The following is a 23,058-nucleotide window of genomic DNA, read 5'->3' on the forward strand; positions in this document are numbered from 1 at the left end:
CACAATTCACATTGCAAGAGTATGTTTTTGTCATGACATGAAGTGTGAATTTTGGTAAATGTGTTTTGTTTTTGCATGACTGACTAATCCTAAGTAGATGTTTTTGAATACTCTGTGCCTAAGTCCAACATTTTATATTTTATATACACTTTTTAAAGATTGGAAGATTCAAAATTCTTTATTGTCATTTCACATATGGTATTTAATATATACACAGGGGGTAATTAAAAATTTTTTCCTCACCAGCCTCTGACAGTGCACAAAAGAGAAAACTACTAATAAAAAAACAAAAACTGTAAATAGGTAGCAAAACACAACACACAGTAGATTAATGTGACGAGTGAGTTTAAATTGATAAGTGATTTTAAATTGGAAACAGTTACACTTTTTGAGCAGCAGTCCTCTCATGGACAGGGTTTTAAAATGTGTTTGAGGGGAACCAGTCGGTTGTGAGTATGTGATTGGGTGCATAAATGAAGGGGGGCACATTCCATTTATCAGTCTCACAGCTTGTGCAAAGAAGCTGTTCAGCATCCTGCTGGATCTGCAGCTCATACTCCTGTACCTCTTGCCAGATGGCAGGAGTGAGAACAGGCTGTGAGAGGTGTGGTAAGGGTCCTTAATGATTGGAGATTGCTCTGCGTATGCAGCACTGCTGATAGATCTCTTTTAGGAACAACAATTTTGCTGACAGTCTTAACAATCCTGTTGAGCTGTTGAGCTGATCTGTGTTGTTAAAATAATCTTGCCACCTTTTCTTTTTTTACCTATCTTTTCTCGTTTGTCTTTGAAGTTTGTATCTTAAAAGGGGTTAAGGGCTGAGTGGTGGTCTCCTAATACATGCATGATTTCACCAGCATTCTCATACCCAAATTACAACAATCTCTTAAAATGATTCCCCAGAGGCTTAGTTGTCCCTGGCATCAAAGTGTATTACAAATAATGATGTTTGCCAATGAGATTATATATATTTATATTATAATATATATATTCTTTATTATATTATCACCTGTAGTTTAGCTTTCTTTTTTAACACTCAATGACGATCTAATGCAATCCATTACAGCAGCTCTGCCATCAATTCTACTTTTATAATGTTATAATTTCTCAGTTTTTATGTTTAAACATTCAGAAAGGCGATAATTCTACTCTCTGTTTGAGATGGAAGTGGTTAGTGAAGAGTACTGGAGTGCATTATTAGAAGAGGTGGTTCTAAAGGTTTGGCCACCCTATTTAAAATAATTGACGTGACTTTTTTTGTCCATGCGCACTAGAAAAACAGATACTCACAGGCCACCAGGTCATTGAACGGCCAGCCAAGAAATATCCTCCTACAGTGCTGCGATTGGCTCGCACTGATGACTGTATGAAAGAAAAGGATCATATTAAGTCAGCAGTAAATTTACACCAACACTAAAGTCTGAGTCCATATTTCCACCTGTCTAATGGCAAATGCCTACTTATTTAGCACTTTTTTCAAAGTGCTTTGAAATGTTGCTACTCATTCACCCATTCACACACACTTATTCACTGATGGTGGGGGCTGCCATGAAAGGTGCTCACATGACCCACTGGGAGCAACTTAGGGTTCAGTTTCTTGCCCAAGGACACTTTGACAAGTAGCCAGGAGGTACCAGGAATCCAACTACAGACCCTGTGGTCCGTGGATGACTGCCTTAGCAACTTATCACCTCCACGGAGGCAACTGTGGTGCAGAAGGTGGAGCAGTTGTCTACCACTCCCTCAACTTAGTTGCTCCCAGTGAGCATTGGCCAGCTGCATAGCAGCTCCCCTGTCGGTGTGTGATTAACTCTTTGTTCGATATCATACAGTGTTTTACACATATTTCCTCTCAGTATGTTCAGGATACTTTAGCAGCTGTACAGATATTGCTGATTATGTCAAAAGTGAATGTAGATTAACTTCATACCCAGATTCCAACCACCATGACAAAGGTAAAATAGATGACAACCACAGCGATGTCAGCAGCATCCAGACTAAGACCGGCACTGGAAGGGGCTGCTGTGGTTAACCCAGAGGAACTACTACCTGCATGAGAAATACAGAAGAGAATTTAGGTATGGGAGCACACTTATTCTCTTTAATAACCATACCATACAGGAGCAGAACAAGGCACATGAACAAGCAAACAACTCAAAGATATGACAGCACTCCCAGAAATGTGTTCATCATGTAATTTTATTTCACAGGGGCGGCAGTGGCGTGGTTGGTAGAGTGGCCGCCCACTGACAAAAGGGTTGGAGGTTCGTGCCCTCCTCCTCCCAGCTACGTGTCGAAGTGTCCCAGGGCATAAAAACTGTTCCAAATCAACATGCAGACTAATGATCTTATATAATATAATATATATAATATATCTTATATAATTTTTAGTCTATGTTGATGTCAAAAAACATGAAATGAATTATACCACGTGCACCAAAGTTGTGGGGTTTTGTTTTATAAAATGTATACATTGTAAAATCACTTTGCCTCAGCAGAATATGATTTAAAGCCCAAAATTTCCATAACAGTCGTTTCAATGATTTGTATTAAATTTTTCAATTCCAACTGCATTCTATAAATGAGATAGCATTTTGGCATTTTTTGTAACAATACACCATACTAAATTTAGTTATTATATCTTTCTCTTCTCTCTCTCTCTCTCTCTCTCTCTCTCTCTCTCTCTCTCTCTCTCTCTCTGCAGCTTTAAATATAATTTCTGAATGAAGAACTGACTCAAGCTGCAGTTTGTAAATTTTTTTCATTGTCTTTTCTGAATTTCCTATCTCTTGTGACATTCTGTTATCCTATGCTAAACTTCCTCTCCACAAGCTAATTCACACCAAGGAGTCAACACATTAAAAACAATTATTGTTTTGAAATTCATAATAAACATACAGCCAAACAACTTTAGATGGCAGCCTCACACCATGCAGAGGACCAGAAACATGGTTTGGAGGGTTGACAGGTGGCACCTGAACAAACTGAGTAGAGTGGGATTTTCTTTAAAAATTGGCTAATCAAATCTGTAGCTATTAAGCACTCTAGATATATTAGCAAATCCTATACAAGTATTAACAAAAGCGAATAAGTCCAATCCTTGGTTAATAAATGTGAATTGTTGTGATTCCTTATGACAACTATTTTCCACCACATTCATGTAATCCCGCACTGACAGAAACACTTCTCTTGAGTGTTAATCCAGAAAACCGGAGCCTCAGTGTTTCCTTGTGTGATGTCTGCAGGCCATTCTTGCCCGGTCCTGTATTGTTGTATCGCAACAATCGGGCAAAGTAATTATGTGTTTGATTTGTTTGTTTCTGAGAGGAAGGTCTACAGGACTGTTATGACCATCAGTGTTATGTCCCCGTTCTCGTTAATGAAGATGTGATTAAAATCCAAAAGAGCTGTAGAAACTGAGGGCACCTGCAACTAAAACTTAAAAAAAAAAAAGATTTTTTTTCAACGGTTGAAAGTGAAAAGCTGAGACAATAAAAAGTTGCTGAATTATCTGATTTTAAATTGTTATAACACATATCTTTCAATTTATAGTAGTTTGCATCTCTGCTGTACCTTGTGCTGAGGTCTTCATGCTCAGAAAACTCTAAAAATCTGCTTTTAACATGCCAAAAACCTAAAGCAATCATACACAGAGCCTATAATCCCAAAACTGAGTAAAAGAAGGTTCAAACCTGTTGTAGGACTGGACGACATCTTGATTTCAATTTCCAATTCCAGATTGTGGTGAATTCTTTAACACTAAAGACACAGCCCTTCAGAGCTTTCTCTTTGTGTTATTACCACCGTATAACAGAGATAGTGGCCCTGCAGTCAGCCTTTAGTTTTAAGCTTAATTATTAATCACTTTGTTACTGAAGAAGTCAAACTTCACTGGTTAAACATGTTTGTTACAGTATGGAGTTTGATTCCATATTTAATTAAACAGTTCTACACTGCTCATTAATAACAAAATAAATATGTATTATGCTGGTCCTTATATTCAAACTCCACTGGTTAAACATGTTTGTTACAGATTGCAGTTTGATTGCTCTTTTTCCTATTGTCTAACATGTGTAATTAGCTGATTGTTTGTCATGTATGAAATAAAATCTGACTTTACTGAAGGACTTTACTGACATTTTCTGGCTTTGAAAGAGTCAAACTAGTTGTTTCCTTTTTATGAACAGGATAGTGCTGTAAAAGTCAACTGTGGTCTTTAGCTTGTCTTCTTGTACTTTTTTATGAATTTCTCTAGAATTCAATTCATTCACTTTTCTGGGTGTGTGTGTTCCTCCACTAGTGTGTGCATACAGCACAAATGCTATTCGCCAAACAAATAACAGCAATAGGAAAGAACTTTTAGACTCTGTGGTTATTTATAACCTCAATTACAGACAGCATTTTACCTGCCACACCAGTGAGCTGCTGTGCAGCTGGCCAGGACTCACCAGGTGCAACTAAGTTGGGGTTCAGTGTCTTGCTCAAGGACACTTTGACATGTGACCGGAGGAGGTAGAAGCCAACAACTGCGGGATTGGTGGACAACCGCTCTGCCTTCCTGCGCCACAGTCCCCCCTGTGAACATTAATACTTTCTGTTAATGTTCACAGGTATATGGCCGTGAATTGGCACATTTATCAGTTCCCGCTACAGTAAATAGAATGGGTAACCTGCATATCTTTTTGTTTGGCTAAAACTTGTTTACTAACTTGTTCAAATGGAGATGGAGGTTTACATAGTGTTTAAGTATATGGTGGGGCTAAGAAAATATGACAATTAATAGCAGATATACTTGAATACCATTTAAAAATCTTTTAGGTATGGCTGTGCCGCAGGTGTGCAATAGCCTACAATAACTATATATCAGTTACCAAATATCATATATCAGTTACCAAAATACAGAGGAATTACAATCCCTCAAATAAGGAATTATAAATTGGGTAAACCATCTTTACCATTTATCAAGGGCACATGTGTAGTAACATGTCCATGCCTACCAATCAGGTCCCTGAAGTTCTGGGTGCATATGATGAAAGTCGCCAATAACTGCTTACTGTATACTCTGTCTCGTGATTATATTATCATGTGCTGTGAAGGCAGCACATCAATTCATCTTTATTGTTACTGTTATTTGCTGACTTAAAACCTGGAGAGAGCATGTTTACCTGATTGCTGTTTCTCTTGTTCACTCTCAGGGTATTTTTTTTCTCTTTCTCACTCTCTTCCGCACCGGCAGGGGTGGATTCAGGCTACAGTGTTGTATCTGAATCTGAAATTTTTGTTGAGTTAAGAAGGAAGACATACCAAAACATTACAATGAAGAATAACAACAAAAGATCAAAGGCTTTAGGCTTGTCCCTTCAGGGGTCGCCACAGCGAAACGTGTTCTGCACGTTGATTTGGTATTTGTTTTTTTATGCCGATGCGCATCCTGCCACAACCCTCCCCTTTTATCCGGGCTTGGGACTGGTACTAACGTGGCCCTTGGTGGCTGTGCGGAGCCACACCTGGTGGGGTGGGATTTACCAGGCCCTTAACAACACGTTAAAACCATACGTACTCTAATATCATAATACTACTAATGATACATTTTATTTATAAGTGCTTTTCAAATCTCTTAAGGACACTGTACAAAACAATCAATGAACAAACAAAATAAAAGACAGTGACAGGACAATACAATGACACATTATGGTGAGTAGGCGATCTTGAACAGGTAGGTTTTGAGTCTGGATTTGAAGATCGGAAAAGACTCAATGTTTCGAATGTCCGGTGGGAGTGAGTTCCAGAGTTTGCGAGCAGAGCGGCCGAAAGCTTTGCTGCCCAGGTGCTGAGCAGAGGGTACAGACCTCACTGTACCTCCTGCTCTCTCAGGCATGGTGCTGAGAGGTGATGTGGAGGAGATTAGACAGATATGAAAGAGCAGGATTGTGGATGGCGTTGTAGGTGTAAAGGAGGATTTTGAAGTCTATTCTGTATTTAACTGGGAGCCAGTGGAGTTGCTGTAAGACAGGGGTGATGTGATGAAAAGAGGAAGATTTGCTGATGATGTGAGCTGCTGAGTTTTGAACCAGTTGGAGCATTTTGAGAGATGTTTGGTAAAGGTTCAGGGGAAGGAAGGGAGTTCCCTCTTTAAGAGGGAAGAGGTTTAAACACTATGACAGACTATCTATCACAGACATAGTCCGGCTTTAACAGCAATCCTGTCTGATTGATTTACTGTCTTACATCTCTGCACACTATTTATCTATTATTTTTGCACAATACTGTACATATTGACTTTACTAGAGAACTCACTTGGAAATACCATGTTAATCAATCAGCAGTCAATTATTAGTTTATAAGCATTTTATACAAATTAATGGCCAATCTTATTAACATGTTTTTGATTAGCTCTTAATCTGCTGCAAAGGATAACAAGCAATGAAAAAATCAAAAGTGGATTTATGGCTTAACAATAGTCCATTAGACCTTTGTGCACATTAGTGACGCAAAGAAAAAACAGGTCAATATTGCTTCAAGGAAGTAGATTTTCTGACATCAAACACCGGGGACTGCACTGACAAACATTCATAAAATTCCCTCACAGAGCTCCTAACTTAGTCTAAACATTTCTACCTGGGAGTTGTAGCTTAGGATTGGATTCACAAAACTTCTCAAAGCAATTTGGAATGGATGATTCCATTATAGAGGTTGCCACCTTCAGAAGTTCTCTGGTGTCTCTGCAATTGTAGGATATAATCAGGGTGGAGACATGGAATACCTTTCAGTAGAGGAAAGGTTTGGGGGACTGGTGTGGGCTTAATCATCTGCATCTCAGAATCAGTTAAACAAAAGAATTGGTGGTGGACATGACTCCTGTCATGTAGGATACTGGTGCAGGATACTGTCTAACTCCTCTAAACCCTAGACAATCCCATTGACCTACTGCATAGTAAACTAGCTGGACAGAGAATAACATTCAGTTGGAGACTGATCACTGCTTAGAGTCATTAGAATCCTCCCCCTTCTATAAAGAGCAGGACTAGAACTGAAACTGCACTAAAATTGGACACTGGCATGTTTTCCTGTCAAAGTTTCATACCCCAATTTATCATAACTGCGGATTGTGTCATCATATCCTCATTTCTAACTTTTGAATGTCTTCATAATAATCCAATCATCACCATTTATTTGTTGCACCTGCATAATACCACTGGATATTGTAAAACTTGTTTAATTGATTTTTATTTGATTTATCTATTTGTTTTTTGTGTCAGTCTGGTTTATTCTTTTGGAGCAGATAGCATATGTAACAAAGTAATTTCACTCTTGTTTGACTCTTTGTATGGGGCACACTTATATGCATGCTTGCCACCACACATTCACCAAAGGTTAAGTTTTGGTCTCTTCTGTCATCATGATTATACAGAATAAATGGTAAGAATGTTACCTATGTTCACTGTGTCAACAACACACCTCTCAACCTCTTTTCCACACTCTCCATTGCTCTGTACTGCTGAGCCTAACTACTTAAAGTCCTGCACCTTTCTTTACCTCTGCTCCCTGTAACCTCACCATTCCACTTGGGTCCCTCTCATGCAAAGATGTATTCTGTCTTGCTGCAACTAACCATCTATCGTCTTCTTTCCGGAGCATACCTACACATCTCTAGATTTTCCTCCGCTTGTGCTCTGTTCTCGCTAAAGATTACAATGTTATCTACAAAAATCATAGTCCATGGTCTAGTCTAACTTCATCTGTCCATCACATGAGCAAAACAGAAGGGTCATGATTCCCATGTTTGATTTGGCATAGGTTTGACGTTGGATCCCCTTCCTGACACAATGCTCTACAGTTCTCCAGACTTGGGAGAGACAAAAGAAGAAACTGGATTGTGGCCCAGTGTGGTTGTATTAGAGGGTTTCAAATATTAATGTCCTTAATATTCCGAAATGAGATGAGAGATGGTGGCTTAATTACAAACACACCAGACAGATGTAAACGAAACCTGGAGGAGTAGGGTCATTAAGTTGGGAAAAGTAATTGGGCTGTTCCTGTTTCGGTTTAACAGAGAAAATCAAACTTGTGGTCATTAAGAGGATCCTGGATCAAGTGTCCCTTGTTTTTGAGAGAGTGGATGTTAAGCAGACTGAAGTTGACAGCAGTGTTGTTACGTTTGACAGTGGGGTTAGCCAATCTAGGAAGGCTGACTAATGCACTGTGATCAACAGCCCGGCTTCAACTGCTGCTGGGAGGGCAACGAGTGGTTGACTAAAAGCACCAAAAGGATAACTGCTTTGGAGTTGTTGGGATGGAAATTGCTGCAGCACAGTGGATGTATCTCCAGCGAGGCAGGAGATTGATGGCCGGGTGGAGGTGCAACACTGCCAGAGGAGGTTCAGACAGGTGCCAGTGGAGCCAGAGGAGCCAGTTGGTAAAAGAATGACAAGAGAATTTCTGATTACTATGTAGCCACAAGATGTAGCACACCTGAGTACTTTAACCCCCACTTTTATACTTCACCCTATGTTGCTGGCTCTTCTGGCTCCTTTTTGCAAAGTCTACTACCATCTGTCCTTATGCAGTCCTGTCCTGAAGACTAAACCTGCCCATCACATTCTCATCACTTCTGTTCCCTTTACCAATATATCCATTAAAGTCTGCACTAATCACCAGCTTAGACTCTCTCACTCTTAAGGTACTACACAGGGATCCCAATGTGGAAACAGACAGCATATGAAGTGCATACTGCCACCAAATTTAGCATGGCAAGAGAACCATTTGAGCAGAAAAATGCACAGACCCTTTCATCAGTCAAAGGTATATCTGTATTTCAGTCTAAACAGAAGTCCCAGAGTCATAACTAATATGCAACACCTATCAGTCTCTTTAATGGTGGTTCCTCTGTTGGGCTATAAGCAGTGTGCTGAGTGCTAATTGAGTCCAAAATCAATAGGGTAAGAAAACAAAGCAAGCCCCCTGTTCTTTGCCTTCCTTCTTAAAGTACTGTAGTCCATGCATAATTGAAATGACAACTGCCCAGGCCCTGTGCAAAAAGTGTGGCAGGGTGCTGGAGAACATTATGTCCTGTCATTGGTCCTAAAGATCAGCTGTAACAACAGGACACCACAAAGCTATGCACAATCAAAATAAAATAAAGAGAAAACAGGAAAATTGTACTACTTCAGTTTTAAATTCAAGGTCCCTCAAAAAAACAATCCTGGAATTAAAAAATATATATATTAAAATGAATATCAACCAAAGAAACAAAGTGAACTGACTGAAGGTTTTTATTTATTTATTTCTTATTTAATAATCTTTTATAAAGACATAGTTAATTTGAAAGCCATATTCATCTTCATAGTTTGGGTGGTCCAGCCAGCTTCCATCCTTCCATCTTCCCAACTTTTGTGAAGAAGGCGAGTGTTCCTAGACCCAGACACGCTGACGTACCAGTCATTGCATTGTGAGCTGGTTGGATGAACAATGACACACACGCAGACGCGCGCACACGCACACACACACACACACACAGTTTGGGTTCAGTTATTAAATATTAATGATGGGCAAAACAATGCCTAAGCATGGGGAGGGGGGTATATCAAGCACAAAGAGCGAAACCCTGTATGTTTGCGCAATTGCTCTGATCGATTTTCAGTCTTCTCTCAGCTTCACAATGGCTTGTTTTTCACCCATAGACAGCTCTCTGGCTTTCATGTTGGTTACATCATTTTGATCTCATAACGTCAAATAATGGAAATGTTTTCTTTTCCTGTTGACACTTTTGCTGAGTTTTTATCCGTTAATTATGTTCAAATTCCTTTCTGAAGGACTGTTTATTTAATTTTTTCGCACTTTTTTTTTTTATTAATGACATTAACAAAACTTTCACTTTGATTTCAAATTTTTTTCACTTATACTTCCTTTCAAAAAATATTTTTGTACATTCTGCATTTGACATACTATATTAGTCAGTCATATTATTTTGGTTATATTCAAACTACTTGGAATATATAAACTAATAATTTCTCAGTTTTTAAGTTGACACGATAATTGTACTCTGTTTACTATTGAGGCTATAGTGGGTTGTGAAGTTGTATTTAGGAAGACATTATAATAAGACCTGTCTCTAAAGGCCCCCTCACTCATTTAAAATAGGTTGGATTATATAGATGTACCTAATTAAGTAGCCAGTGAGTGTACACATCGCTTTCTTTGTTAACACTTCATTATGAGCTGGTTATGTAATAAGGCCAATTCATCATTCATTTGGTGTCCACATGTCAGAAAGGATGAGCTTAGTTCAGTCTCCCCACACTTTATCCACATTGCCTGCAATGTTTTTTGTAATTCAGCAGATGTCACTATTAAGCAATACACCAACACACGGTCAACACTGTGTCAACACTGTTAGGAAAATGTTCCGCATGCTCCATCAGGCATCATCTACCCATCACTACTAAACATTTAAGAACTGTTGTTTTTTTTTTAAGGGTAAAAAAGATTCAATGGTCCATATAAGGACAATTGTAAAGGTCGAACTATAACTGTAAATTTTTCATGAATGAGTCAATCAGACTCAAAATGCCAAATCAAAGAAAAACTTTACCCTATTGGCTAATGACAAAAGTAAATGAAAAAAAATCTAGGTTTTGTCCTTCAGGTCAGGAGAAGAGAACTTTTGAAGAGATTTTGCTGGGCAAAATGCACCTAGTGTTTTTTTCTACCAGGACTGATACTTACTTCTGGCTCCCAGGAAAATCCCTGAGGCACAGCCACCAATGAAGTAATTCAATGGATCATCAGGGGCTTCACGTGCCTGAGCACTTAGACACGTTGCCATGCCGAAAATAGCTCCCATGGTAGCTGGTATAACACAGACAGGCAACCATATCAGTATTAAACAAATCCTCTAGAGCAGGTATGCACAACCCTGGTCTTTAGGGACCCCTCCCCTGCTTGTTTTTCAATTATCCTTATCAAAATAGTGCCCTACCCACTGCTGATAACCTGGATCAGGTCTATTTAGTCAATCAGAAGTTGGAAGATACTAATTTACTTTATCTTCCCCCACCCTACATTAATCTAAGATGGTTTCTTCCACTTCTGTTTGACTGAATGTAGTGCAGAGATAGCTGTAAAACAAGCAGAGCACGGGTCCCTTAGGACCAGGGTTGACAATACCATATCTGTGAAATGCAAAGGTCAGAACTTTAGAACTTCATATGTTTGAGTCACATTGCACTGTTTTAACTGAGTAAAAAATAAAATAAAATAATCAGTTAAGCCAAGTATATTGTTCTTCACTGGTGACTTATCTCACTTTAATACAAACAAGGTTTATGGCCACCTTAAGATTAAATGTAATAATTATTTTGAGCTTCAATGAAACAAAGTATCACCCTTTCTTGATAAAAGATATGTGCTTTACCAGCTGGACCAATCGGTCCTAATATTAGTAAGGCCTATATTTGCAGACTGAATGAAAAAAATTGCAAAATACTGCAATCTGCAGTCAGCTTTCTCTTTAGTCTGTTTATAGCAATTAATGATTTGCAAACACTATGACAAATGGGAGCTTGCAAGCAGAGCTGATATTACCATTATTCTGAGAGATTTACTTGTTCAACAGATGGCCTAATAAACATTCTTTATTGGGTTATTACTTTTTTCTGCTGATGTGAGCTGTTTGTAGCATCTGGTTTATTAATCTCTTTAAGTTTCAGTAAAATGCATCTGGTTGACACTGATGCAGTCCAATAATTTTACATATCAGCATGCGCCAATTTTTCAGTCATGTTTGAATTAATTGAATTAGTGGCAGTGTAGAATGCAGATGTGTCCACAGACTTTTTGGCATAATAAAGTGCATTAAGTGCAGACATCTGCCAATGCCAATTTATTAGAACGTCAAAGATCACCCCAATAATTGGCCAACCAATCGATCAATCAGTAGTTGCTCAAAACGAAAAGAAGGACAGAGAGAGCCTCATTGTACCGATGTAAGGACAATAAAAGTGAGTAAATAGTTTAGCAGGACAGTTGAACAAATAAAACTTGTAACAGAATAAGAGTAATATTAGCCCTGCCTGCAAACTCTCGTTTTGGCTGACTGCTGAATTACTATCAAAGATCAACGGCTTTCTGCTTGTCCCCTCAGGGTTCACATTGATTTTGCACAAGGCCTGCCAGCATTATTTTATCCATTAGTTTTAAATTGGTTGTTTTATTTTTATTTCCTTTTAGTACTTCAAGCATTTATCTGTAGTTCTGTAGATTATTACTTTTAACTACGTCTCTCTTATTTTTTACTGTAAAGGTCAACCAGCTGGTTGTTGGAAAGTGCCCTATAAATAAACTTTAATTTGATTTCTATATTATTCATCATTTTAAAACTTAACCAAGAAATTAAGGTCAATGTTATTTTAATGTAGATTTGATGTTTAAAGTGAAACTGTTTTAGATTGATTGATTGAGTTGATTTAGCTACTGTATTATAATTGTGGAAGATGCTGCTGTTAAGCTGTACTGCATTACATAGAGAGATGATTATGTACTTAGCACAGCTTCATTGATACAGATGTGGTAAAATAAATAAAGAAACTCCTATTAGTAGAACACAACACAACTCAACAGCATTAAACACTACAGCCTTCAAAATTATCACACAGGTGAACAGCACATATTGTAACCTCAATGAGGTGAGGGTTTATTAAAATGGATTGATTTCACTGATGTGTGATTTGAAGTTGAAGAAAATGCACCAGTACAAATGTTGGTTTAAAAAATTATAAAAAAACAAAAAAAGACATATTTCCGTAGTCAATAATTAAAATTCAAATAGATTAATAGTCAAATAATATATAAAATGCATATTTACCCATGGTAACAGTTGCGTTGGTAGCCCTCTGCACTGCTGCCAATGCAGATTCAGGCTGGAATGCCACAATGTGATAGGCTGAACCAACCAGGCCTGGGGGGAGAGGGAAAAACAGGCACACATTATTAAACGTAAAATATACAAAATGTGATTTTATAGTGTCGAAATGAATGGTTTATCAGTTATTCTCACTTAGACAAGTCCCGTTAGACCTTTACTGAATTTTACAAAGCATCTTTTGCAATTTTTTTCTTGCTCCCCAAATTTTATTGCAACAAATGCCTAAATAAATTGTATTGACTCACATTGCAAATGTTTCAACAAAAAAGGGCATTTTAAGGTGACAACAATTACAAAGTCTTTAAAATCCCGTAGGGACTGACTTTTAAAGTTTTGAGTAGGGTCAGGTTTCATTTTAATTTTGTCAATTCTAAATCAATCCTGGTTCTTACCTTTTTAGATTCAAAAATGGTAATAATAAAGGGTCTAATGCACTGATCATTTCTATAAATTTAATCTGGGACTGTCCCATAGGCAACGAGGATACTGTCCTGAATGGAAGTAGGAGACTGCAAGACATTACAGAGATTTTGAGCTGTATGCTACTACCAAGTTGTATCCTGCAATATTCTCAGTCACACACATTTTTTTTCTGTAAAAGGTCAATTAAACGTATATATTTGCAACTAAAGAAAATCAACACGAATGTCCATAAAACATTAAGGGAATGTGAGTGGCAAATTTTTTTTGTTTACTCAATGCCTTCCCCCGCTCTTCAGTTAGCTACCAGTTCTTCCTCATACTACTTTATTAGTGAGGTGTGCAAGGACCATGCAGAGTATTGTAGTTACGTTTCAACTACAAACATCACCCAATACAATCATTCAAGAATGATAGGTTCTTTCCAAATTAAGCAAATGAAGTCATCTAGTGAAAATTCCTGTTTCATATCACAGAGAAAAAATGCAGTATACGTTTTTTTTACCCCCAATATCATGCAGCCCTAATTAAAGTAAAATAATAAATAATATCGGTGCAAAATGATGTATCCCCCTTCATAAACCCGCAAGTTATTTAACTTTAATTTGTAAAGTCACATTTATTCTTAGGACTGTCAACACTTGATAAAAGGCATCAAGTGTTTTTAATTGGGCTTGCACTTTAAATTTCCAAGTGGGTAAATCTCCAGGGGCACTCAAGTAGCAAACTACTTGAGCAAACTGAGTAGTTTCCTGGGATCAGGAAAACAGCTTTGTTATAACCTCAAAATAAAAACAGTAAACTTTTATGAATGTTGGTGATACTAGTACTAACTGTGAAGACTATAACCTACAAATGGAAGAAAGGTAGACACATTAAGACTCTTTCAAGAAGTCAAATATTAAGAACATTAATTGATATTGGGAAACTTGCTTGAGTGCTATGTAACCATACAAAACAAACAATGGGGACTTGACAATTACCATAGAGGTAAATAGAATAAAGACGTCAAGCACAGTTTGCATTGTCTGAATCGTTTGGGAGAAAAATCCCGCAGGAAACCATTGCTTACTTCTCGATTTAGTGTGTGATAAATTATTTGGTCATAATTCACAGAGGTATGTGTGGTGAGAAATAACCTCCTTTGCATATTAGAAGAATAACACCTTTTTCACAATTATCACAATAAAACATGGTGGAGGCACCCTGATGTTTTGGGGGTGTGTGTCTGCATCAGGAACTAGAGCTCTGCATGACTTGAAAGGGAAAATGAATGGAGACAAATGTATAGATTTTAAAGTGAGGCATCCAACCATCATTAAAAGAGGCAGTGGATAATTTAACAAAATAATGATCCAATAAATGAGGCATTATTTTATCACCACTATTCTTAACACAGCCCTGGAACTAAGGAAGTGATAGCATTGACAATAGCTGATCTGTTCACAAAAATTAGCACACAGGTAAATAATTTCAAATAAAAAATACCTGAGTGTCTTTAAAACTTCGTACAGCAGATCAGTCAGATCAATGCGAAGCTTAAGGTCCCATTACCTTAACTGAATTGTGTTGTTTTATGTTGCGCCTCTCTCGGTGGCGAGGGTTAGGACAATGTCAGGTACAGGTTGATATAAGGGGAAGAACACATCGATGGTGGAAGACAGAATTCTAAACAACACTGTAACATATGCCCGAGTGCCCATTCGGACCCTTGTCTGACCCTGACCCATGAGGTTTTTAAGGTAGCTGATCGGTGAGATGTGAGACACTGACAGTGAAATAGGCACAAATACGCAAGACAAAATTAGTTGTAACTTTACTGATATGAACGCAGCTTGTTTTATGTCATTTCTGGAGCCCTGGGCTAACCCAGCCCCAACTTGAGCCTCTAATAACATTTACGGACGTGAGAATCACAAGCTGTGCCTAGTGCTAATGTGCTAGCTAAGCGTTAGCATTACCAAGGGTAACGTTAGCGTTAAAAACCTTATTGCTACTTAAACCCACAGTTCTATTCCTTTCAATGCGCAGTGAAACCTGTTCAACCTGAATCGGAGTTGTTTTATTAATACTGATATTTACCCAAAGCGGTGCCCATTTTGGCAGTGATCCATGTTTTTTGGACACAGTCTGTGCCCTCTGTTAAGTCCCAGTAGCCCATTTCGGATTTGCTTATTGACACTCACTGTCTCGAAAACCAAATTCTCGCGATAAAATAATTTTTCTTCTTTTTCCTCCTCTTCATTTCCTTCTTCTTCTTTGGATTTATCGCAGCCGACATCCCATTTGTTGAATTGCTGCCATCTTCTGGATTTAAACTCTCCCTACATATACTATACTTAATACCCTGTAAAATTGTCTGCCCCATGTTTTCCCAATCCCAGTACTGCTGCCAGTTTTTGTTTTCCCATACTATAATCTTTTCTTCCACCTTTGAGAAATCTATATTTAACTGTTTAATTGCTTGCTGTGCCAACCTATCTACTCATTCCCTACAATGCCTATGTGGGCCAGTGTGAGCCTATGAGACCCAGATTCATTTTAAATCTGTTCACTGTCTTAGTACTGGAGAGTGAATGCTCAGTGCTTCGTCAATAAGTCTTGCTGACACCTCGATGTACCTGATCTAATACTGGACATAGGAGAGACAGAGTCACTGCAGATCATAACCAGGTTAGGTCTTGTCTGGCATGAAGCCCAACTGTGTACACACTCAAAGTTTGATGTCCCTCTAGCAATATTCACTCCTTGGGATGGAACTGTAACTGCAGCACTAGTTACACTGTCACTGTTTTTTACCTGTCCGTAAAAATCTGAATGTATCTTGGATATCTAGTTTCTGTGTAGCTATAACAATCACCCACCAAATCACATTTTCTTTCCTGTCGAGTAATTCTAGATCTACCTAGGTGTTTCTGACAGCAACACGGGAACCATAGACCACACCACTGTTTGACAGAATACTATTTTCAGCACGTCTGTAAGTCTGTAGTGGTTGGTAAGAGATTACATATTTGTCAATATTATTCCAGTATTACACAAATATAGTTTTTCTAAATAGTAAATTACTCTTTCATTTACCAGTCTTTCATGAGTTTACAGATGTTTGAGATTAGTGCAATTGGACTATAGTTTGTAGGTTTGCTTACATCTTTACCTGGTTTATTTATTGGACAATAATTGCACCCTGTCGATATTTTCCCTTAATCCGATACTCCTATGTTATATAATGACAATACTTACTTAGTCCCTCCTCACTTAAATGTTTATTCATTACATAACTTATTTCATCCTGGTGCTGTTTTACATCTTTTAGCTAAAGCCCTCTTTAACTCTGCCACGGTAAAAGGAGTGTTTATCTCATCGTCAGTTTTCCTTTCAGTTTTAGGCCTCTAAGATTTCAGATTTTGTTTTTCCTCTCCCCCCTCTTTTCTCCTCGGGTGGGTTATCTGAACTATGAACAGATATGAATGTTTTGACTAACAATTCCGCTTTCTCCTTAATCATTGCTGCTACTGCCTCTCCATTTGTTAGGACAGGACATGCCCATTCCCTTCCATCCCCTCCTATCTTTAAGCTCATTCCCCATGTCTCCCCTACCTACTGTAAGTTGTGTCCCCTATTGAATCACAAAACTGCCTCCAAAATGCCCTTTTTGACTTCCTTATTGTACACCTCACTACAGCTTCTGCTTTTTTTGTAATCATATGTTGGAAGTTATGAGTTCTTTTCACTAATCTATTTCTGTCTCTTACTGCTTCTTTACATTTATCATTCCACCACGGTACAATCTTCCTTTTGATTATAACTTTACATTTCGGAACAGACCTGGTTGCTGTTGTCCTAATACCCTCTCTTATTTTCTATCATACACTTCTATTTCCTCCTCATCTTTAATTTGTTTTATCCATCTGTTTACTTTCCTGCCTAAAATTATTCCAGTTAGCTTTCACAAATACCCACTTTCCCCCTCTGGGCACTTACTAGCACTAACATTTGAATGTTCATGTTACACAACACGGGATAGTTGTCAGTACCGAAGGTTCCCTGCTGATAGACTCTCCAGCTGTTTTACTACTCCTCCTAAGTGTGTTATGTGCATTAACATGCCCACACAACATCCTATGCACCCAGCCTGTTTCATCTTTTCTGTCACACCTAACTGTAGTGTACTCATTTAAAACAAAATCTAAATGGGGCTTTAACCACATTTGGCTTTTCCATTCTTGCACCTATAAACTGCTTGAATTCCTGTCCATCCCCAATTAAACTTCTAGCATTCTACTGGAATATTAGAATTGTTATTAGGATTATCAAGCCCACTGTGCTTCCTGGCTAGCCTGCATACTGATCTCTTCTCTTATCTCCTCCCATCACAGCCCTGTCATACCCAAGTGACAATTCCTCCATCCCTCTTTCAACCTTTCATAACACTCTCCTTGTCACATCCTTTATCATATATTTGTGCTTCCATTTGTCTTCTTTTGCCCCCTTGACACCTTCTGCAAAAGAAAGTTTTCCTTTTAATCTTATTTGTTGCACTGCTGCTTCATTATTTCACACCCCCAAAATGCAGCACTGTGTTCTCCATCACAATTGAAATACCTCAGCTGAAGTCTCTGCCTCACACTTTCTGTACTCATGCCAACCCCCACATCATCTCTTCTTTTAACACACTTTTGCTCCTTTTGCTATATTGTTTTGAGCTGACTGGTTAAGGAGACTAATGGTTCTGTGTAGCTTAAGGTTTGGGGTTTTTGTTTACTGTTTCTTAGAAATGTACTGGAGATTTCAGGAAATGTATCAATTCATAAAAGTGTAATAGCATACCCAAACAATACAGCTAATACTTGAGAAAAGAAAAATAAATAACAATGTTAAACATGTCATAAAAATTAACATACCAATAATTGCAGTAATAATTTATAGCCTATGACATGAAACATTGTCACACAATGCAGTCCACATGCTCATTATTGATGTATTTGGCTGAAAGATTATGTAGAAAGAAGTCTGATATAATTATTACAAGGACATCATAAATATCTTTTCCACCAAAATATAGTGTTAGGTTTATTTTTTTTGGAATCACATCATGCTCATAATTCTAATGGCAATTCCTAATTCAATTTTCATTTTGGCCATGCAATTTGAAAATCCATTTTGCAATTGGCACTTCAATATGCAGAGTGGCAATTCAATCTTCAATTCAGTTTGAATTATTTGGATCACAATTTCAAATGAAAGCCAAATCACTTGCATTTCATATTGTTCTGTTTTTTTGTAGTCTTAATTCATATGCCAATTCATTTTGCAATTAGCATATTAATATGCAAAGTCGTCATGTAATTTGAAAATGCAGTTTGCAAATGACAAATCGGTTTGCAAGTGGCAATTCCATCCTTCATTAAATTTGAATTACATTTTTAAATAAAAGGCTAAATTAACTGCATTTCAAAATGCCATGGTATTGTGAGGTGCCTGTGGTGCCCTCTTTCTAAATGCAGTTTATATTACTTGTCACCATGTTCTATTGGCATCAAAACTCAAATTGCAATGCAATCTGTCAGTCCTCTAACCCCAGCTGCATCTGGTATGATCACCTGTTTCGACTCCTCTCGTGTATTCTCATAGGCTACTTAACAGTCTCCATAAATTACAAATTACCATGTTTACCATAAACATTTAGTGACCTTGATCAGCTTTGTTCATGCTAACATTATGTACACTATATTGCCAAAAGCATTCACTCACCTGCCTTTAGACCCATATGAACTCTAGTGACATCTCATTCTTAATCCATAGAGTTTAATATGACGTCGGCCCACCCTTTGCAGCTGTAACAGCTTCAAGTCTTCTGGGAAGGTTTTCCACAAGGTTTAGGAGTGTGTTTATGAAATACATAATACACAGGTGTTCTATCAGGTTGAGGTCAGGACTCTGTGCAGGCCAGTCAAGTTCTTCCACACCAAACTCACTCATCCATGTCTTTATGGACCTTGCTTTGTGCAGCTGAATTCATTTATTTGGATGGGTGAGCGAATACTTTTGGCAATATAGTGATGAGGACCACTAGAAACCACAGTCAATTTCTTTGTAAGTACAAACATCTTTGGCCAATAAAGCTGACTCTTCTGATTTTGGCTCATTAATTAAAAATAATAATAATAAAAAACATTTCTTCAACAGCAGGATTTGGACAGTTTAACAAGTTTGATTTTAATGAAATACCCTCACATAGCATAGAGGTTTAAAATAATTTATTATGTTGATGTTGTCGTCGTCAGCTGTAATAGCTTGTTTATAGTTCAAGGTAAAACTCATCAAAAGAGTTCCTTCTGTAATGTTCAGTCATCCTGCCAAACCTTTCATTTGTCTGGATTTACAGTACGTGTCCCACATATGAATCACTTTTTGAATGAAACCAGCCAAGTTTAAACAGCACAAACATCTATTGACAAATGAAAGCTTCAGGTTAAGAGTGTTTTTCTGGATAACAACCCTGTTGTGCGTTATATTTTCATTTAAGATCATTTCTTCTTCCAGAAGTGACTGTACTTGTCAGCTTTAAAGTCATCTTCATAGTGGACAGCCGTTTCTTTATTCATCTTCTTCACCTCTTTCTTTTTCTGTCGAGCTCGTCGCTCCTCTTCAGACAGGGTAGACAGATTGAGTGGCATCTTTCAAATTACAAAGAAACAAGAGTAATATTACAAAACATTAATTAATGTTAGTACAACTGTGGTGCAGGAAGGTAGAGCGGTCGTCCAGCAATCTCCCAGTTGTTGGTTCAATCCCTGGCTCTTCAGGTCACATGTCAAAGTGTCCTTTATTTTACACCGCATGCTCTTCCTGACACAACCCTCTCATATAGCTCAGTTGGTAAGGCAGTTGACCATGGACCACAGGGTCAGTGGTTTGATCCCTGCTCCTGGCTACATGTCGAAGTGTCATTGGGAAAGACACTGAACCCCAAGTTGCTCCCGGTGGGTCAGGTGAGCACCTTTCATGGCAGCCACCACCATCGGTGTGTGAGTGTGTGTATGAATGGGAAGCAACATTGTAAAGCGCTTTGGATAAAAGCGACTATTTACCATTTCTACCGGGCTTGGTAGACAAGTAACATGTCTTTTAAATTTGTTTTTTCAGGTTCTTAACCAACACTGAAAGGATATTGTCTCCATACATGCAATATGGGCAAGATATTTGGGCACCTGTTTTTTTAATCAGTCTGAGATAACGCCTGTGATGAATTAACTAGAGGACTACTTTCTCTCATTCTTCTACACCCGCTTGGTTAAACATGCATTTACAACATTTAGGGTGCAGTAGAAAGTTGAGTTAGAGTGTGTAGTTATTACTTTATTATAAGAAAAGAATTTAAAGTGCTGTTCTTTTGTGGCAAGAATTTAGTACTTTAAGAAAAAGTGCAGGTTATTTTTTATTTATTTTTTGTCCTTTCGGCTTATCCCATGAGTTGAGGGTCGTCACAGCGGATCATTGTCCGCATGTTGATTTGGCACAGTTTTTACGCTGGATGCCCTTCCTGAAGCAACCCTCCCCAATTTCTGCCGGGCTTGGACCGGTACTGCACAGCTGGGGAGGGGAATGGGCTGTTAGGGGTTCAGTGTCTTGCCCAGGGACACTTCGACATAAAGCCAGGGCCGGGGATCGAACAACTCACCCTGTGGTCCGTGGACGATTGCCTTTACCAACTGAGCTACAGCCGCCCCCACTTTAAGTAAAAATGCAAGTATTTACCCAATTAAGATTGTACAGTATATTTCTGGCACTTGCCTTTGCCTAAAAAACTAACCCGCTTTCAAAAAGTGTCACATGTTCCTCTGGGCTGGTGCTGATCTCAGCTATTGTTGAGCAAAACGTGGGAAACAACTATTGGGTACAAACTGCATGCTATTTAAATTCCCAGCTTAAAACTGAAATAACCCAATTACAATTTATTTTTTCACACTAAATAACTGATAAGATACGCACAGAAACAGAGCAGAAAATAAGGTGAGATGTACCAACCATCAGGATGCGTCTGGGTTCTTTGTATCTTAGGTTGACAGTAGATCCATCAGGCCGGACTAGTAACACAGGATACAGTCTCTCATATCTCTGTCGACCACAGCGCACCACCGAGGTCCTGTTGGCGTTGAGCTGAGCACTTTGAGTGTGCAGCAGTAAAGCTTGACCGAGACGAGGGTGTCTCTGTGACACTGACTGGCAACCTGTCTGAGTGAAAATCGGGGAAACACACCTGCCCGTGCACACACAGGATTCCACACACACACACGATTTATAATGAAAATGTGGAATGTACCACTATCAGAACAAGGCATCTGGTGTCTCATGTAAAAAGAGGATATAAGCTAGCAACTTAACGTTAGCCAAGAGAAATTAAAGTTAATAAGCTATTCAACACTAGAGTTTATTAAATTTAAAGTGACATAATTGAGTCTTACCATGAACGCAGGCAACGCGGAGCACAAGACTGCAAAAAACCGACGTTAGCCATTTGTACCAGCAGTCTATCAGTGTGGCACTATTTTACCAGGAAGCACTAACCAAAAAGGTCAAACTGCTTCTTCTTCCTCCTCTTTTATTTAATGGCGGGTGGCATCGAACGTAAAAAGGTGCATTACCGCCACCTACTATACTGGAGGGTGGACCACAGTAATTATCCCTTTGGTATTTATTTAAAAAATTAATTCTATTTATTAATCTTGTTTCTCTGTTCCATCTTATTATAAGTTCCTGGTTGGTTAAGTATATGCTTAAAATTTAATTATTCTTTTTCTATGATGTGTCTTATTAATTACTCTCTCTTTGACGTATATTTTGGACATTGACATAAAACATGGTTTACCGACTCTTCCATATGGCAAAAATCACATAAACCAGATGGGTTCCTACCTATCACATATAATGTAAAGTTTAGCCAAGTGTGTTCTAATCTTAGTCTTGATATTACATTAGTGTTTCTTCCCATTGTCCTCATATTTCCCACTTCCTTCTGAATTGCACAGAGATGAAAACCTGTGTGTCCATTCTCCCAGTCAATCTGCCACTTACTGATAATCTTGTTTCTCATTATTGTTTTTGCTTCTGCTTTGCGAAGAGAAACTTCCATGACATCTTCCTCCTTGACTGCCTCTTTTGCTAAGAATCCGCCAATTTCACTTCCTTGAATTGGCGCAGGAAAGTAGGGCGTTCACATGTCCTTGTGTCCTTGAGCAAGATACTGAACCCCAACTTAGTTGCTTTAGATCAGTGTTAACCAGCAGCATAGCAGCTCCCCCATCGTTGTGTGAGTGTGTATGATTGTGAGTGCGAATGGGTGAATGAGAAGCAGTAAAAGCACTTTGAGATAGAAATAACAGGTAGAAAAGCACTATAAGTACAGACCATTTACTATTTGAAATCTACTGTGTTACAGGCGGGAATGCGTACTGTTACATGCAATTCCTGTAGTCTGTAAAGTGCTTCATATATTTCGTTAATTATGTCCTGTCTACAGGCAACAGTGGAGGGAAAAAACTCCCTTTAACGAAAGAAACCTCCAGCAGAACCAGGTTCAGGCTGGGCGACCATCTGGCTTGTAAGTGGAAAGAGAGAGAGAAAAGGAAAGTTCAACAAAAAGCAACATCAAAACATTGGGCAGGTTGGTAAGACCAGTAGCTATGCATTGAAAAACACACAGCTCCAAAGCC

General features: G+C 38.4%; 3 protein-coding genes across 3 annotated transcripts in view; all 3 read right to left on the reverse strand.

Moving 5' to 3' along the window:
- Window positions 1-3,850, reverse strand: part of slc5a9 (solute carrier family 5 member 9) — a 47,198-nt gene extending 43,348 nt beyond the window's left edge. Inside the window, exons 1-3 of the mRNA XM_067513811.1 lie at window positions 3,693-3,850; window positions 1,931-2,049; window positions 1,291-1,362 (exon numbers count right to left, since the gene is read on the reverse strand). Coding sequence (XP_067369912.1) covers window positions 1,291-1,362; window positions 1,931-2,049; window positions 3,693-3,714 — 213 coding nt within the window. The 5' untranslated portion in view covers window positions 3,715-3,850. The remainder of the gene's footprint in view (window positions 1-1,290; window positions 1,363-1,930; window positions 2,050-3,692) is intronic.
- A 5,404-nt stretch (window positions 3,851-9,254) lies between these two features.
- Window positions 9,255-15,581, reverse strand: ndufa11 (NADH:ubiquinone oxidoreductase subunit A11). Its single transcript, XM_067513812.1, has 4 exons — window positions 15,425-15,581; window positions 12,863-12,955; window positions 10,726-10,848; window positions 9,255-9,453 (listed from the first exon to the last, which is right to left on the reverse strand). Exons 1-4 carry the CDS (start codon window positions 15,501-15,503, stop codon window positions 9,341-9,343), a joined length of 408 nt encoding a protein of 135 aa, XP_067369913.1. The 5' UTR covers window positions 15,504-15,581; the 3' UTR covers window positions 9,255-9,340.
- A 4,006-nt stretch (window positions 15,582-19,587) lies between these two features.
- On the reverse strand, window positions 19,588-21,958 carry mrpl55 (mitochondrial ribosomal protein L55). The gene is made up of 3 exons (XM_067514299.1): window positions 21,811-21,958; window positions 21,374-21,605; window positions 19,588-20,022 (listed from the first exon to the last, which is right to left on the reverse strand). The coding sequence occupies exons 1-3, from the start codon at window positions 21,861-21,863 to the stop codon at window positions 19,873-19,875; spliced, it is 435 nt and encodes a 144-aa protein (XP_067370400.1). The 5' UTR covers window positions 21,864-21,958; the 3' UTR covers window positions 19,588-19,872.
- Window positions 21,959-23,058: the final 1,100 nt, after the last annotated feature.

The sequence above is a fragment of the Channa argus genome, chromosome 8, assembly GCF_033026475.1.
Source record: "Channa argus isolate prfri chromosome 8, Channa argus male v1.0, whole genome shotgun sequence".
NCBI classification, from domain to species: Eukaryota; Metazoa; Chordata; class Actinopteri; order Anabantiformes; family Channidae; genus Channa; species Channa argus.